The 14,894-nt window shown below is 49.4% G+C and overlaps 1 protein-coding gene across 2 annotated transcripts in view; it reads right to left on the bottom strand.

Moving 5' to 3' along the window:
* Positions 1-8,397: 8,397 nt before the first annotated feature.
* LCP1 (lymphocyte cytosolic protein 1) overlaps positions 8,398-14,894 on the bottom strand; it is a 32,998-nt gene continuing 26,501 nt past the window's right edge. For both annotated transcript variants that reach the window (XM_054163111.1, XM_054163110.1), the window contains 3 exons: positions 13,295-13,418; positions 12,116-12,240; positions 8,398-8,744 (listed from right to left, as the gene is read on the bottom strand). In XM_054163111.1, the coding sequence (XP_054019086.1) occupies positions 8,612-8,744; positions 12,116-12,240; positions 13,295-13,418 (382 nt within the window). In that variant the 3' untranslated portion in view covers positions 8,398-8,611. The remainder of the gene's footprint in view (positions 8,745-12,115; positions 12,241-13,294; positions 13,419-14,894) is intronic.

Raw genomic sequence — 14,894 nt, forward strand, 5'->3', positions numbered from 1 at the left:
GGGAGACCTTCTTGCTGTCTACAACTGCCTGAAGAGAGGTTGTGGAAGGGCAACAAAGCTGGGGAGGAGTCTGGAGCACAGCCCTGTGGGGGAGGCTGAGGGAGCTGGGGTTGCTTAGCCTGGAGAAGAGGAGGCTCAGGGGAAACCTTCTTGCTGTCTACATCTCCCTGAAGGGAGGTTGTGGCTAGGTGGGGACTGGTCTCTTCTCCCAGGCAACCACCAACAGAACAAGAGGACACAGTGTCAAGCTGTGCCAGGGGAGGCTCCTCTGCACTCACTCCAGCACTTCCACATCTTTCTTGTGTTGAGCTGCCCAATACTGGACACAATACTCAAGGTGTGGCCTCACCAGTGCTGAGTCCAGGGGCAGAATGACTTCCCTGCTCCTGCTGGCCACACTATTCCTGATGCAGGCCAGGATGGCATTGGCCTTCTTGGCCACCTGGGCACACTGCTGGCTCATGTTCAGCCAGCTGTCAACCAGTACCCCCAGGTCCCTTTCTCCCTGGAGTGATCCAGATCAGGGCTACTGCTCCAGGTGGGCAGGAATCCAGGGCTTCAGAGCTCAATTTCAGTCCTGCCTCTTTTTTATTCAGAAGTGAAGCCCTGCCCTAAGAAGCCAGACAGCTATGTTTTAAATGACTGAAGTCAGCAGCTGTGAATCCCACTTCCCAGCGAGTACCTTGGCATTAATGGTGCTATGAAATCCACCAACTCTGAAAGTGCTCACGCCGCAGTTGAGCACAAACTGGACACCAAATCGCTTATGGGAAGCTAAACCACTGATACCTAGTCTAGATTTTGTACTTCCTATTTTATCTTTTTTAGATGTTGTGCAAACAAAGAGGAAGCTCAGGCACAGGAGAGAAGCTGTTTCCATCAAGGGCAGTGGGCAGGACTCTGCTGCATGGGTTGATTTTTAAACCAGTGGTTCAGATGCTCTTCACTCATGTAGGCAAAAGGAGGCTGCCAACAGAGAACACAATACAAAAGAGAGAATTTGATAGGATGGAATGGAATGGAATGGAATGGAATGGAATGGAATGGAATAGAATAGAATAGAATAGAATAGAATAGGATAGGATAGGATAGGATAGGATAGGATAGGATAGGATAGGATAGGATAGGATAGGATAGGATAGGATAGAATAGAATAGAATAGGACCAGGTTGGAAAAGACCTTCCAGATCATCGAGTCCAGCCTATCACCCAATACCATCTAAACAACTAAACCATGGCATCAAGTGCCCCATCCAGTCTCTTCCTAAACACCTCCAGTGATGGTGACTCCACCACCTCCCTGGGCAGCACATTCCAGTGGCCAATCTCTCTCTCTGGGAAGAACTTCTTCCTCACATCCAGCCTAAATGTGCCCTGGCTGCAACCTCCCTTCACGGAGTTGTAGAGAGCAAGAAGGTCTCCCCTGAGCCTCCTCTTCTCCAGGCTAAGCAACCCCAGCTCCCTCAGCCTCTCCTCACAGGGCTGTGCTCCAAACCCCTCCCCAGCTTTCTTGCCCTTCTCTGGACACCTTCCAGCAACTCAACATCTTTCCTAAACTGAGGGGCCCAGAACTGGACACAGGACTCAAGCTGTGGCCTAACCAGTGCTGAGTCCAGGGGAACAATGACTTCCCTGCTCCTGCTGGGCACACTGTTCCTGATGCAGGCCAGGATGCCCTTGGCCTTCTTGGCCACCTTGGCACACTGGTGGCTCAGTATGTCCCAGATAAACTGGGAAGAAAAATGCAGTCTTAAAAACCACTGTGAAGGGCAGCTGAAAAACAGCTGAGTTAATCAAAGCATTTCCTTTTGGTAATCTCAAGCCTTGTTTGATTTCTGCTCAATTGAAAATTAACTCACATTTCTATGCTTTTCTTTATTATGGCCTGGAGGAAATGAGATTGAATTTAAAGAACTGTTGCAGAGGGAAAATTCACCCATTTGAAAGCTTCCCTTCTTGAACAAATGGGTTTGGGTTGGTGTTTTTTTTTCCTCTAATTGGCAAACTCATCAAAACTGAACCTTTTCAGTAACCTTTTTTGATGCTGATGAATCAGCATCCACTGTTGAAGAGCTGCTTGGTCAAAAAATCTGACTGAGTTCAAAGGATTTGCTGTATCTGGATGAATGATTCCTTGTGCCAGGGGAGGTTTAGGCTGGATGTCAGGAAGAATTTCTTCCCAGAAAGAGAGCTTGGCCATTGGAATGTGCTGCCCAGGGAGGTGGTGGAGTCACCATCCCTGGAGGTGTTCAGGAGGGGATTGGAGGTGGCACTTGAAGCCATGGCTTAGTTAGTCCTGAGGTGTTGGGTGCTAGGTTGGCCTTGATGATCTCTGAGGTGTTTTCCAACCTTATTGATTCTATGATCTTGATTTCTTTGTGAAAACTACACTTGGGAATTAGGAGTGGCAGTATATAAAGCCTCCTGGCACCATAACTGTTTTTCATTTTGAAGCATAATCACACTTGTCAGGCAATTTTAAGGAGATATTTCTACTCTTTTGGCTGAATCTGCTGTCTTTTCCCTCCCTCTCCTCTTTAGAATAGAATAGAATAGAATAGAATAGAATAGAATAGAATAGAATAGAATAGAATAGAATAGAATAGAATAGAATAGAATAGAATTAACCAGGTGAGAAAAGACCTTTGAGATCATCACATCCAACCTATCACCCAACACCATCTAATCAACTAAACCATGGCACATCCAGTCCCTTCTTAAACACCTCCAGTGATGGTGACTCCACCACCTCCCTGGGCAGCACATTCCAATGGCCAATCTCTCTTTCTGGGAAGAATTTCTTCCTCACATCCAGCCTAAACCTCCCCTGGCACAGATTGAGACTGTGTCCTCTTGTTCTGGTGCTGGTTGCCTGGGAGAAGAGACCAATCCCCACCTGCCTACAGACTCCCTTCAAGTAGTTGATACCTTTGCCCCCTGGACACTGCACAGGTGGTGTATCTCACTCAGATCAGGCTCTAGCACAACTCTCTGGTGGTTTAAGATGCCAGTGCCCAAAAAGGTGCAGCAGAAAAGTCCAGGCATCCACATGCCAGCTAAATTAGGGTAGCTAATACTGCTCAAGGTGCCTGAACCAGCATGCACTGAGATGCTGGACTGTGCCTGGCCATTGTGCTGGGCTCCTGCAGCTGCTCTTGCTAGTGAAGGAGATCCCAGAAAATCCTCAGATAAAACAAGGCAAAGGAGCAGCTGCCTGCAGTGCTGTAGCTGGATGGTCTTGAGCAGTTGATTCAGTGCCACTGAGTAATTTCCAGCGACATTCAGCAGCCGTACCCTTGGCTTTCAGCAGCCAGGTGTCGTGAGGCTTCCTCTAAGCCCAAACAGGCCCTGTATGTGGCTTTCCCCTTTGATCCCAGGGCCTGCACAGTATTCATCAGCAAGATTTTAAATGACAAGCCCCCTCCTGCATGGATATTCTCAGATCTCAGTCTGTGTTTCAGCATGTGCCAGAGCCCATGCTAACCTCACACCGTCTGTTTGTAGCAGCAAGCCCGTTAACAAGCACACAGAAGGGGCAGGAAAAGGAGAGGTCAGCTGTTATCAGAAGCCACATCCCTCAGATCCTTTCCCCTGGCTGGGATCAGCATTTTGTGCTATTATTTTGATCTTCCAGAAGCCTCTTGTTTCCAGTTAATCAGCAACGAGTCCCTCCAGGGACGGGTGGTCGCGCCAGCGGGGCGACGTGCCTGAGGCAGCACACAAAAGCCATGTGAGTCTGTGCTGCCCATTCAGATTCAAATGGAAAACTATTCTCCTGGAAAAAAACACCCATATTTACAGGCAGGTGCCCTTTCTTTTTCCCCCCCCCCCTCTCTCTTTTGAGCCTGATGGGACAAAGGGAACCTTCCAGCATCCTCCCCGCGCGAGGCGAAGGATGGCTGAAATCTGAAGCAGCTCTGAGCCCTTTGCGGCTTGCTGTGCGATGCAGCCGAGCGCCGCTGCTCATGAGCCACACAAAGCTGCAATTAGTTTAACAGCTCTGGATTATGAATGTGGCAGAACAGAATTAAAACTCAGTTTACAAGTCTCCCTTTCAAACCCATCCGGCCGTTAAGGCCGCATCATCTTCCCGTCGGCCAGGGCATAGAGTTGATGAATGATTTCTCCCGGTGCACCTCAGCTCCTCATCTTTATTCATCAACCAATTAATCTCCACAGGACACTGTGATCATTCCCACACATGGCCAATGTCACCAACCCCTGTCATTTCGTTCTGGAAACAGTTTTTGCAGCCCGTGGAACAGTCTCATGGTATCACCAAGGTTGGAAGAGACCTCAAAGATCATCCAGTCCAACCTGTCACCACAGACCTCATGACTAGACCATGGCACCAAGTGCCACATCCAATCCCCTCTTGAACACCTCCAGGGATGGTGACTCCACCATCTCCCTGGGCAGCACATTCCAATGGACAATCTCTCTTTCTATGAAGAACTTTCTCCTCACCTCCAGCCTAAACCTCCCCTGGCACAGCTTGAGACTGTGTCCTCTTGTTCTGGTGCTGGTTGCTAGAGAGAAGAGATCAACCCCTTCCTGGCCACAGCCACCTTTCAGGTAGTTGTAGAGAGCAAGAAGGTCGCCCCTGAGCCTCCTCTTCTCCAGGCTAAGCAACCCCAGCTCCCTCAGCCTCTCCTCACAGGGTTGTGCTCAAGGCCTCTCCCCACCCTCGTTGCCCTTCTCTGGACACATTCAAGCGTCTCGATGTCCTTCCTAAACTGAGGGGCCCAGAACTGGACACAGTTTAGGCTGGAGGTGAGGAGAAAGTTCTTCACTGAGAGAGTCATTCACCATTGGAATGTGCTGCCCAGGGAGGTGGTGGAGTCACCATCCCTGCAGGTGTTCAAGAAGGGATTGGATGTGGCACTTGGTGCCATGGTTCGGTCATGAGGTCTGTGGTGACAGGCTGATGATCTCTGAGGTCTCTTCCAACCTTGGTGATTATCTGTGCAAAAGCAGAGCAGCCAGCCATGCTGCTTGCTCCCCACTTTCTGAGGCCAGGAATGATGACTTCTAGGTGGGCTAGATGATTTACAAGAAGGTGTAAAATCCTCATCATTCACCTAATTATGCTTTACTACACTGTCGGGGGATATTTCCTTCAGAGTCCATCTGGTGATCAGACTGTACCCTGAAGCATGTGGATTGATTGCCCTCATGGTGGGGTTTTTTTCCCCCCCTTCCTCCTAGTTAGCCTAACTGCTGATGCTTTGTTTTCATTCATCTGAATGTTTGAGCTTTTCTGAAGCATTGAAAATTATGATTAATTGTGCAATGAAAATCAATAATGGAAGTGCTTACAGAGCCAGCTTCATTTGGGAGTGAATCCCAGAGACAGCTGCTTTCTCTAAGAGAGGGAGAGGGAGGGAGGGAAAGCTGGAGGAAAGCAACAGCCAAAAACATTCCAGATCTTGGAGGTTTGTACTATCAGCCATGGGTTTAACCCCTTCAGCACCTGATGAGAGCTTTATTACAGGCTCCCATTACCATATCATGCAAGCAAAACCTCAACTCCAGCAAACAAACCAGAGCTGAACAGTGGGGCATTGGAAAGCAAAAATCAGACTGCAGTTATCCCCAAACCTTTAGGTCCAGGACAGCTTCATTTTTCAAGGGAGATTATAAAGACAAGGATGGAGATAGGATAGGACAGGATAGGATAGGACATGATAGGATAGGACAGAATAGATAGACAGGATAGAATAGAATAGAATAGAATAGAATAGAATAGAATAGAATAGAATAGAATAGAATAGAATAGAATAGAATAGAGTAGAATAGAATAGTGCCTGGCTGCCAGCTGGCTGTGGCACCATTCACCACCACTCTCTGGGCTCAGCCTCCAGCCAGTTCCTAACCCAGCTCAGAGTGCTGCTGTCCAAGGCAGGGGCTGACAGCTTGGCCAGGAGTTTGCTGTGGGGGATGGTGTCAAAGGCCTTGCTGGAGTCCAGGTAGACTACATCCACAGCCTGCCCCACATCCACCAGGCAGTCACCTGCTCATAGAAGGAGATCAGGTTGATCAGGCAGGTCCTCCCCTTCCTAAATCCATGCTGGCTGGGCCTGATCCCTTGGCCATCCTCTAAGTGCTGTGTGATTGCACTCAGGATGACCTGTTCCATGATCTTGCCTGGGAAGATCTGGTAAGGCATTTATTAGAGTATCCCTGCCAACAGAACTTACTCCCCTTTGCATGCTGACAGGTGCTAGTGTTTTGCCTAGGGTTAAATGTCCCAATTGTAGTCCATTTCCCAGAGGAGAGCATTTTCGGAGCTCAGGCAAGCCAGTCTCTAGAGCTCCAGATAGAGTGACTGCCATCTCGTGGTTAGCTCTGCCTGCTGCACTGCCGCTAGGACCGGTGCCAGGGCTGGTGCTGAGCTGCAGCCTGAGGCTCTGAAATAGTGTCCCAAAACGCAGCCTAGGGGCAGGGGACTGCTGTATGGCAGGGTGTGTGGCTCCAGTGCTGGGATGCTGAGGAGGAGGAAAAGCAGCCCCCTTCACCAAACATGTTCTGAATAACAGCATACATTACCTAGACCTTCTCTGGAGCCTCAGGTAGGGGCAGTTTGCAATCTCCAGGGCCCCTCAAGTCCTACATCTTGCCTAGGAGAAATGCATGATGTGTGAAAGCCTCTTCACCCTACCCCTCACTCAACAGGCTCCTCTAAAAATCCTACCCCTGAACTGAATTGCTGTGGGCTGGTGAAAGAGCAATGCCTGGAAAGTGCATCTTGCCTTTGCAATGCCAAGTGCCTGCATTAGTTTGCAACCAAAGGAAAAGCCCTACCTCTCACCCTGCTGCAGCTACCATCTCCCACCCATCCCATTCTCAGGATCTCAGGTAGTGCTAGGACTAGGGGGAATGGAATGAAGCTGGAGGTGGGGAGATTGAGGCTGGAGGTGAGGAGGAAGTTCTTCCCCAGGAGAGTGGTGAAGCCCTGGAATGGGTTGTCCAGGGAGGTGGTTGAGGCCCCGTCCCTGGAGGTGTTTAAGCCCAGGCTGGATGAGGCCGTGGCCAGCCTGATGTAGTGTGGGGTGTCCCTGCCCATGGCAGGGGGGGTTGGAACTAGATGATCCTTGTGGTCCCTTCCAACCCTGACTGATGCTATGAGACTTGATGGTCTCTGAGGTCTTTTCCAACCTTATTGCTTCTACGATTCAATAACGATATGGGAGACATCTCTATGTAGCCCACAGTTGTGTTGGGTTTAAAATCCTGCCCCTGTTTCAGCTGTACAAGACACACTCCCCCCTGAGCATGGCTAAAAGCAGAGAGCACAGATTTGGCTTTAGAGAACATTTTATTTGGAGACACTTCTCACATCATTGAATATTGGTTCTTTATTAAGGCAATTCCAAAGGGGCTGAAGGGGAGGGAAGGGAGAGGGAGGGGACTGAGACTGTGTCAACAGCATTGCATTAAGGCAAGATTCCCTCCTCCTGCATTTCACCACAGTAAAACCCATGTAAAGGCCAGCACAGTGAATGACTCATGCCAAGGAAAGAGACTCAGTGCAAAGATATCCTACAGGCTATCCATAGGCAGGACTTGGTCCTCAGCGGAGGCAAGCTTACAGCACCGTGTTAGCCACAAAGCTGTGGTGAGGATCCCACCTGGGGCTCAGGGAAGCATTTTAGTAGCTGCTCCATTTGCAAGCACAGGTTTAAATGCTCTCCTGCATCAGGGCCACAGCCTTTGAGTGCAAGTCTGTGAAGTTAACAGAACTTATTCTTGTAGGGATGTTGTTCTGTGTCCCTTTGGTTCACCTCCTCTCATCTTGCTACTCACTGAGGGTACTCCCTTGGTTTCCTGCTCACACTTCTCATTTCCATCATGCTTTGCCCTCTGCTTATGGTTTATGTGTGTTATGACATAAAAATGAATCATTCTTGCCAAAGGTATTCTTGGAGGTTAAGATTTGGGTTTTTTTTTTCAGTGACAGCTAATGTACTCTGAGTGATGCCACAGAGAGCAGAGGCAGAACATGCAGGGCAAAGTAATGCTCAGTTCACATGCCAGCAACACACTGCAGACCCCAAACACTTCTCTTTTCCCCCCCCCCCCCCCCAAATATTTCTTGAGAGAATCTTACCCTTCCAAAACCAGAGTCATCAGTATTGGCATGGGCTTGGGAAAAGCTGTGGTGCTATCCTGGGTGCAAACTGAAGGAAAGCAGAGCAGAGATGCTACCCAAAGCACGAAGGCATTTTCAGGCAGCAGCAGTATACAGCACTTCATCATCCTGAAAGGTGCCTGCCCCTCCCCCCGAGGAAGAGCTGCAGGTGACCTCTAACAGGAAACCCTGGTGGCCATCCATAAAGGGATATGTCTAAGTCTCACTCTGGAGATCTTATGCAGGAATATGAAGTGGTTATGACTAGCACAGTGGAAAAAAAGGCAAGAAGTGAAGCACATTACTGTTGAAAACAAAACACAGCCTGGACACAGCAATCTTTCATGATGTGGAAGTGTGTAGAGCATCCCTGCCTCGAGAGCACGAGCACTCCGCGGCTTTCCCTGACACGGAGAGGAGCATTCATGTTGAGGAGATCAAGAGGGTGAACACCAGGCAGCAGTACAAGTCCTCTGTGCTTTAAACTTGCTTCATGCCTTTGCCCATAAGGCAAGCAAACACTGTCATGACCATCTTGGGTTTTACTTCCACCAGGTCTTCGGGAAGGGCGTAGACTCTCGCTCCAATCTTTCTCGCCATAGAGATGGCGTATCTGCAGTGCAGGGGGGGAAACAGACACAGAACCAGAAGTTAGTGCAGCAGCACTCATTTTCCTCCTCTGAAGAAGTTTTTCTGCGTGATCACTATGGCCTGCATCAGGAATAGTGTGGCCAGCAGGAGGAGGGAAGTCATTGTGCCCCTGGACTCAGCACTGGTTAGGCCACACCTTGAGTCCTGTGTCCAGTTCTGGGCTCCTCAGTTTAGGAAGGACATTGAGACTTTTGAATGTGTCCAGAGAAGGGCAACAAAGCTGGGGAGGGATTTGGAGCACAGCCCTATGTGGAGGAGCTGAGGGAGCTGGGGTTGCTTAGTCTGGAGAAGAGGAGGCTCAGAAGAGACCTTCTTGCTCTCTACAATAACCTGAAGGGAGGCTGTAGCCAGGAAGGGGGTTGGTCTCTTCTCCCAGGCAACCAGCACCAGAAAAAGAGGACACAGTCTCAAGCTGTGCCAGGGGAGGTTTAGGCTGGATGCTAGGAAGAAGTTCTTCCCAGAAAGCGAGATTGGCCATTGGAATGTGCTGCCCAGGGAGGTGGTGGAGTCACCATCACTGGAGGTGTTTAGGAAGAGACTGAATGAGGCACTTGGTGCCATGGGTTAGTTGATGTTGGGTGATAGGTTGGACGTGATCTCAAAGGTCTTTTCCCACCTGTTAATTCTGTATTGAGCACCTGAGTGGGTTGGGAACTTTCTCCCTGATCCATCAAAATTAAACTTTTATATAGGAAAGTATGAGACAGGTCATAGAGAGCTACATTCCCAGTAAGAGACAGCATATGTTCCCTGATGGCCAGAGAGCACCTGCAGCAAACATTGGTATCAAACATCTAGAGTCCACCCCCCTGAAAGTATATCCTTACAAGCAGCCTTTCCAGTCTTGTCACCCCTCAATCCCTCTGTCTTGTTCCTTGCCTATAAAGAAGGTTATGGTCTCTTCACCCAGGCAACCAGCACCAGAACAAGAGGACACACACTCAAGCTGTGCCAGGGGAAGTTTAGGCTGGAGGTGAGGAGAAAGTTCTTCCCAGAAAGAGAGATTGGCCATTGGAATGTGCTGCCCAGGGAGGTGGTGGAGTCACCATCCCTGGAGGTGTTCAAGAGGTGATTGGATGTGGCACTTGAAGCCATGGTTTAGTAGTCATGAGGTGCTGGGTAGTAGGTTGGACTTGAACATCTTTGAGGTCTTTTCCAACCTCATTGATTCTAGGATTCTAAACTCACAAGGACAGGAAGCAGAAGGCTGATTTTAGTGGAAAAACAGTGTTGCTGGAGCTAAACATTCAGGGACTGCTCTTCTGCTTGAGTCACACTCAGAATCTGCAAGCTGACCTTCCCATCTCCCTACTTAGAGGGCCCTGTCACAAAGCTACTGGCTGTGCTCCATAAAAAAAAATGGCATTTAAAAAGATACAGGAAAGGCCATTTTTTTTCCCCCCACTTCAGAACACAAACTTCTAAATATACAAAATACAGAGGAAAAATATTTGGGAGGGACAGGGAGAAATGGAGGGGAAAAGAAACCAAAAAATAAGAGGGATCATAAAGTTCAGTATGAAAAGCAGCACATGCAGGCTTGCATGGAAAGAGAGAGAACAGAGGGTAGGAAATGGAAGGAGAAAAAAGAACAGGGGGGAAAAGTCTTTATAAAAGTGATGGTAGCTTTGATTGTCTTACAGTCATCCTGCTTTTCAGCTGCACATAGCAAAAGAGAAGCTAAACTGGATGACCAGACCAGGAGGTCATCTCTGTAACTCTGAAAGGAAAGGGAGATGCCCCCAGGAATAGCTCTGTGCTAGGAAATGGCTTGCACTCAGGGGAAAGAGAATAAAAATCAATATCCATAAAGCCAGGGTTTCAGGCACAAATCCTGCCCCCCCCCCCCCCCCCTTCTCTCTCATATATGCCCTTGTTCCACCTCTATCTGACTGAAGAGGTATCATAACCTCTAACCACACTTCACTGTTGTTGGCATTTCCCCCTCATCTCCAAAACAATTGTAGTAAGAGAAGAGAGGAACTTGTGAAGTCAATTGATTTAGATGCCTTCAAGGGAATGGCAAAGCAGGAGTTACAACATGGCACACTTAATTTCCACTGAGGGTCTTTTAACTGAATAGAATAAACCAGGTTGGAAGAGACCTTCAAGATCATCCTGTCCAACCCATCAACCAATCCAACACCACCTAAACAACTAACCCATGGCACCAAGCACCCCATCAAGTCTCCTCCTGAAAACCTCCAGGGATGGTGACTCCACCACCTCCCCAGGCAGCCCATTCCAATGTGCAATCACTCTCTCTGTATAGAACTTCTTCCTAACACCCAGCCTAAACCTGCCCTGGCACAGCTTGAGACTGTGTCCTCTTGTTCTGGTGCTGGCTGCCTGGGAGAAGAGACCAACCTCTGCCTGTCTACAACCTCCCTGCAGGAGTTGTAGACAGCAAGAAGGTCTCTCCTGAGCCTCCTCTTCTCCAGGCTAAGCAACCCCAGCTCCCTCAGCCTCTCCTCACAGGGCTGTGCTCCAAACCCCTCCCCAGCTTTGTTGCCCTTCTCTGGACACCTCCCAGCACCTCAACATCTTTCCTAAACTGAGGGGCCCAGAACTGGACACAGGACTCAAGGTGTGGCCTAACCAGTGCTGAGTCCAGGGGCAGACTGACCTCCCTGTTCCTGCTGGCCACACTGTTCCTGATGCAGGCCAGAATGCCATTTGCCTTCATGGCCGCCTGGGCACACTGCTGGCTTATCTTCATCCTACTATCAACCAGTACCCCCAGGTCCCTTTTTGCCTGGCTGCTTTCTAGCCACTCTGACCCCAGCCTGTAGCACTGCATGGGGTTGTTGTGACCATGGTGTAGAACCTGGCCCTTAGGTGTGTTCAATCTCATGCCCTTGGACTCTGCCCATCTGTCCAGCCTGCCAAGGTCCCTCTGCAGAGCCTCTCTCTACCCTCCAGCAGATCAACTCCTGCCCCCAGCTTGGTGTCATCTGCAAATTTACTGATGATGGACTCAATCCCCTTGTCCAGATCATCAATAAAGATATTGAACAGGCTGGGGCCCAGCACTGATCCCTGGGGCACACCACTAGTGCCTGGCTGCCAGCTGGCTGTGGCACCATTCACCACCACTCTCTGGGCTCAGCCTCCAGCCAGTTCCTAACCCGATGCAGTGTGCTCCCATCCAAGCCATGGGCTGACAGCTTGGCCAGGAGTTTGCTGTGGGGGAAACTCCTAGCCTTCATGCTTCTGACTCAAGGTATTTCTCAGCTGAGGCTCTGCCAGATGAGAATGATGGCAGAGTAGCTTTCAAAGACAGTCAGGCAAGCCTGAGCAGCTGAAGTTAATGTTAGGTGTCACTTAACATACTTAGCATTGTTTAGTTTCTCCTCTTCATTCAGATCCTCTGTTTTCAAGAGGTCATACTTGATTGATCCTGGTTGAATGGCATCAATGAGATCCAGGACTGGCATGCTGGTGCTGATTTTGCTGTCCTGCATAGATGAGAAACAGAGTTAGAGGCAAGAACAGGATGCCACATCTCCCACAAAGCCAGAGACTGGTCTCAAGAGCAACAGGCAGCCCTTGAGATCTTCACAAAGGGCTACTTAGCATAATTTTTCATGTAAGGCAAACTAAGAACCCTTTCAAGGATACTTTTTTACCCCCCCAGTGGATGAGACATCATTAAAGCAAAAGATGGAGCACTGAGCTACTGTGAATTGCTTCCTGTGGGGAGATGACAATACACTTCTACTAGTGGGAGGTGTGAGGGGGACCAGATGTGTTACTCCTGAGCTCATTACATGAGATCTGATGGATCTATCCTTGCCTGGTGCAAGCTGCTCATTTACATCCACTGAGCCTTTCCCAGCCTGGGAAGCATCACAGATGAATCAGCAACGTTGGAAGCTCTCTAGGATTGGTCCACCTTTAGGTTTATAGGGTGCCTTGCAAAGCAGGGCAGGGTATCCCTGAATGGCACTGCCAGATTATAAACATATCACTATTGTTCTTTTTAACATCATTTGTGTCCAGTTCAGGGCCCCTCAGTTTAGGAAGGATGTTGAGTTGCTGGAAGGTGTCCAGAGAAGGGCAACAAAGCTGGGGAGAGGTCTGGAGCACAGCCCTGTGAGGAGAGGCTGAGGGAGCTGGGGTTGCTTAGCCTGGAGAAGAGGAGGCTCAGGGGAGACCTTCTTGCTGTCTGAAACTACCTGAAGGGAGGTTGTAGCCAGGTGGGGGTTGGTCTCTTCTCCCAGGCAACCAGCACCAGAATAAGAGGACACAGTCTTAAGCTGTGCCAGGGGAAGTTTAAGGTGGATGTTAGGAAGTTCTTCCCAGAAAGAGAGACTGGCCATTGGAATGTGCTGCCCAGGGAGGTGGTGGAGTCACCATCCCTGAGGGTGTTCAAGAGGGGATTGGACGTGGCACTTGAAGCCATGGTTTAGTTAGCCCTGAGGTGTTGGGTGCTAGGTTGGATTTGATGATCTTTGAGGTCTTTTCCAACCTTATTGATTCTTTGATTCCATTAAAAAAAAAAATCTGTACCTTGAAACTGGAGATGGTTGAATCCTTCCCAGCTGCAGTAAGTGTTTCATTGACCCAGCTGACAATGATTTCATCATTGACCTTCTCTCCACCACCAATGTCCTCAAGGATATTCAGGGTGTACCTTCAGAGGGAAGCCATGATCACTGCATTTTCTCACAAGCACATATAGAAGACTGAATGTGCAGCTGACTGGGAGCACCCCAACAGTGCTCTTACAGCTGATACTCCCCTGCTTCCCAAACACACAGTTTATATAGCTTATATCATAACTATTCTGATATAATTAGTCCCCAGCTCTCTAATCACTGTTTTAGGAGTGTCTAAAGTTTCTGATACTCAAAATTCCTGAAAGGTCCCTCCTAGGTGGACCTTGGTGTAAATGACTCACTGTCACAGTGCTTGAAAAAATAATGACTGACTTTAGAATAGAATAAACCAGGTTGGAAGAGACCTTTGAGACCATTGAGTCCAACCCCTGGACTCAGCACTGGTTAGGCCACACCTTGAGTCTTGTGTCCAGCTCTGGGCCTCTCAGTTTAGGAAAGATGTTGAGGTGCTGGAAGGTGTCCAGAGAAGGGCAACAAAGCTGGGGAGGGGTCTGGAGCACAGCCCTGTGAGGAGAGGCTGAGGGAGCTGGGGTTGCTTGGCCTGGAGAAGAGGAGGCTCAGGGGAGACCTTCTTGCTCTCTACATCTCCCTGAAGGGAGGCTGTAGCCAGGTGGGGGTTGGGCTCTTCTCCCAGGCAACCAGCACCAGAACAAGAGGACACAGTCTCAAGCTGTGCCAGAGGAGGTTTAGGCTGGATGTTAGGAAGAAGTTCTTCCCAGAAAGAGAGATTGGCCATTGGAATGTGCTGCCCAGGGAGGTGGCGGAGTCACCATCACTGGAGGTGCTTAGAAAGAGACTGGATGGGGTGCTTGGTGCCATGGTTTAGTTGATTAGGTGGTGTTGGGTGATAGGTTGGACTTGCTGATCTCAAATGTCTCTTCCAACCTGGTTAATTCTATTCTACTCAGTTCCTAACTATTTGGTCTCCAGACCCAATGGTGGAGCTCCTAAATAGACACACACACACAAGTATGCTCAAGGGGGAAGAGCTTCTGCTTCAGGTAGCAGATTACAGAACTTCTACATCAGTTCTCTCTCTGGTACATTCTCCCCCTTCCCTGACACTGAGACCCTTCAACTTTTTCTCTCTTCCATGCAATGACCATTTATTCATGCTCCACAGATAGTGACAATGAGCTTGAGCTCACTGTAATGGCCTTGCCCACAAGATAGTGTGCCCCCTGATCACATCCTGATTTTCAGCAGAGTGCCTGGGTGGCCAAGAAGGCCAATGGCATCCTAGCCTGCATCAGGAATAGGGTGGCCAGCAGGACTAGGGAGGTGATCTGCCCACTGTACTCAGCACTGGTGAGGCTGCACCTTGAGTGATGTGTTCCATTTTGGGCACCACACTATAGGAGAGACATGGAGGTGCTGAAGAGAGAAGGGCAACAAAGCTGGGGAGAAGTCTCAAGCACAAGCCCTGTGAGAAGAGGCTGAGGGAGCTGGGGTTGCTTAGCCTGGAGGAGGCTCAGGGGAGACCTTCTTGC

This window comes from Dryobates pubescens, chromosome 7 (genome assembly GCF_014839835.1).
Source record: "Dryobates pubescens isolate bDryPub1 chromosome 7, bDryPub1.pri, whole genome shotgun sequence".
Lineage (NCBI taxonomy): Eukaryota > Metazoa > Chordata > Aves > Piciformes > Picidae > Dryobates > Dryobates pubescens.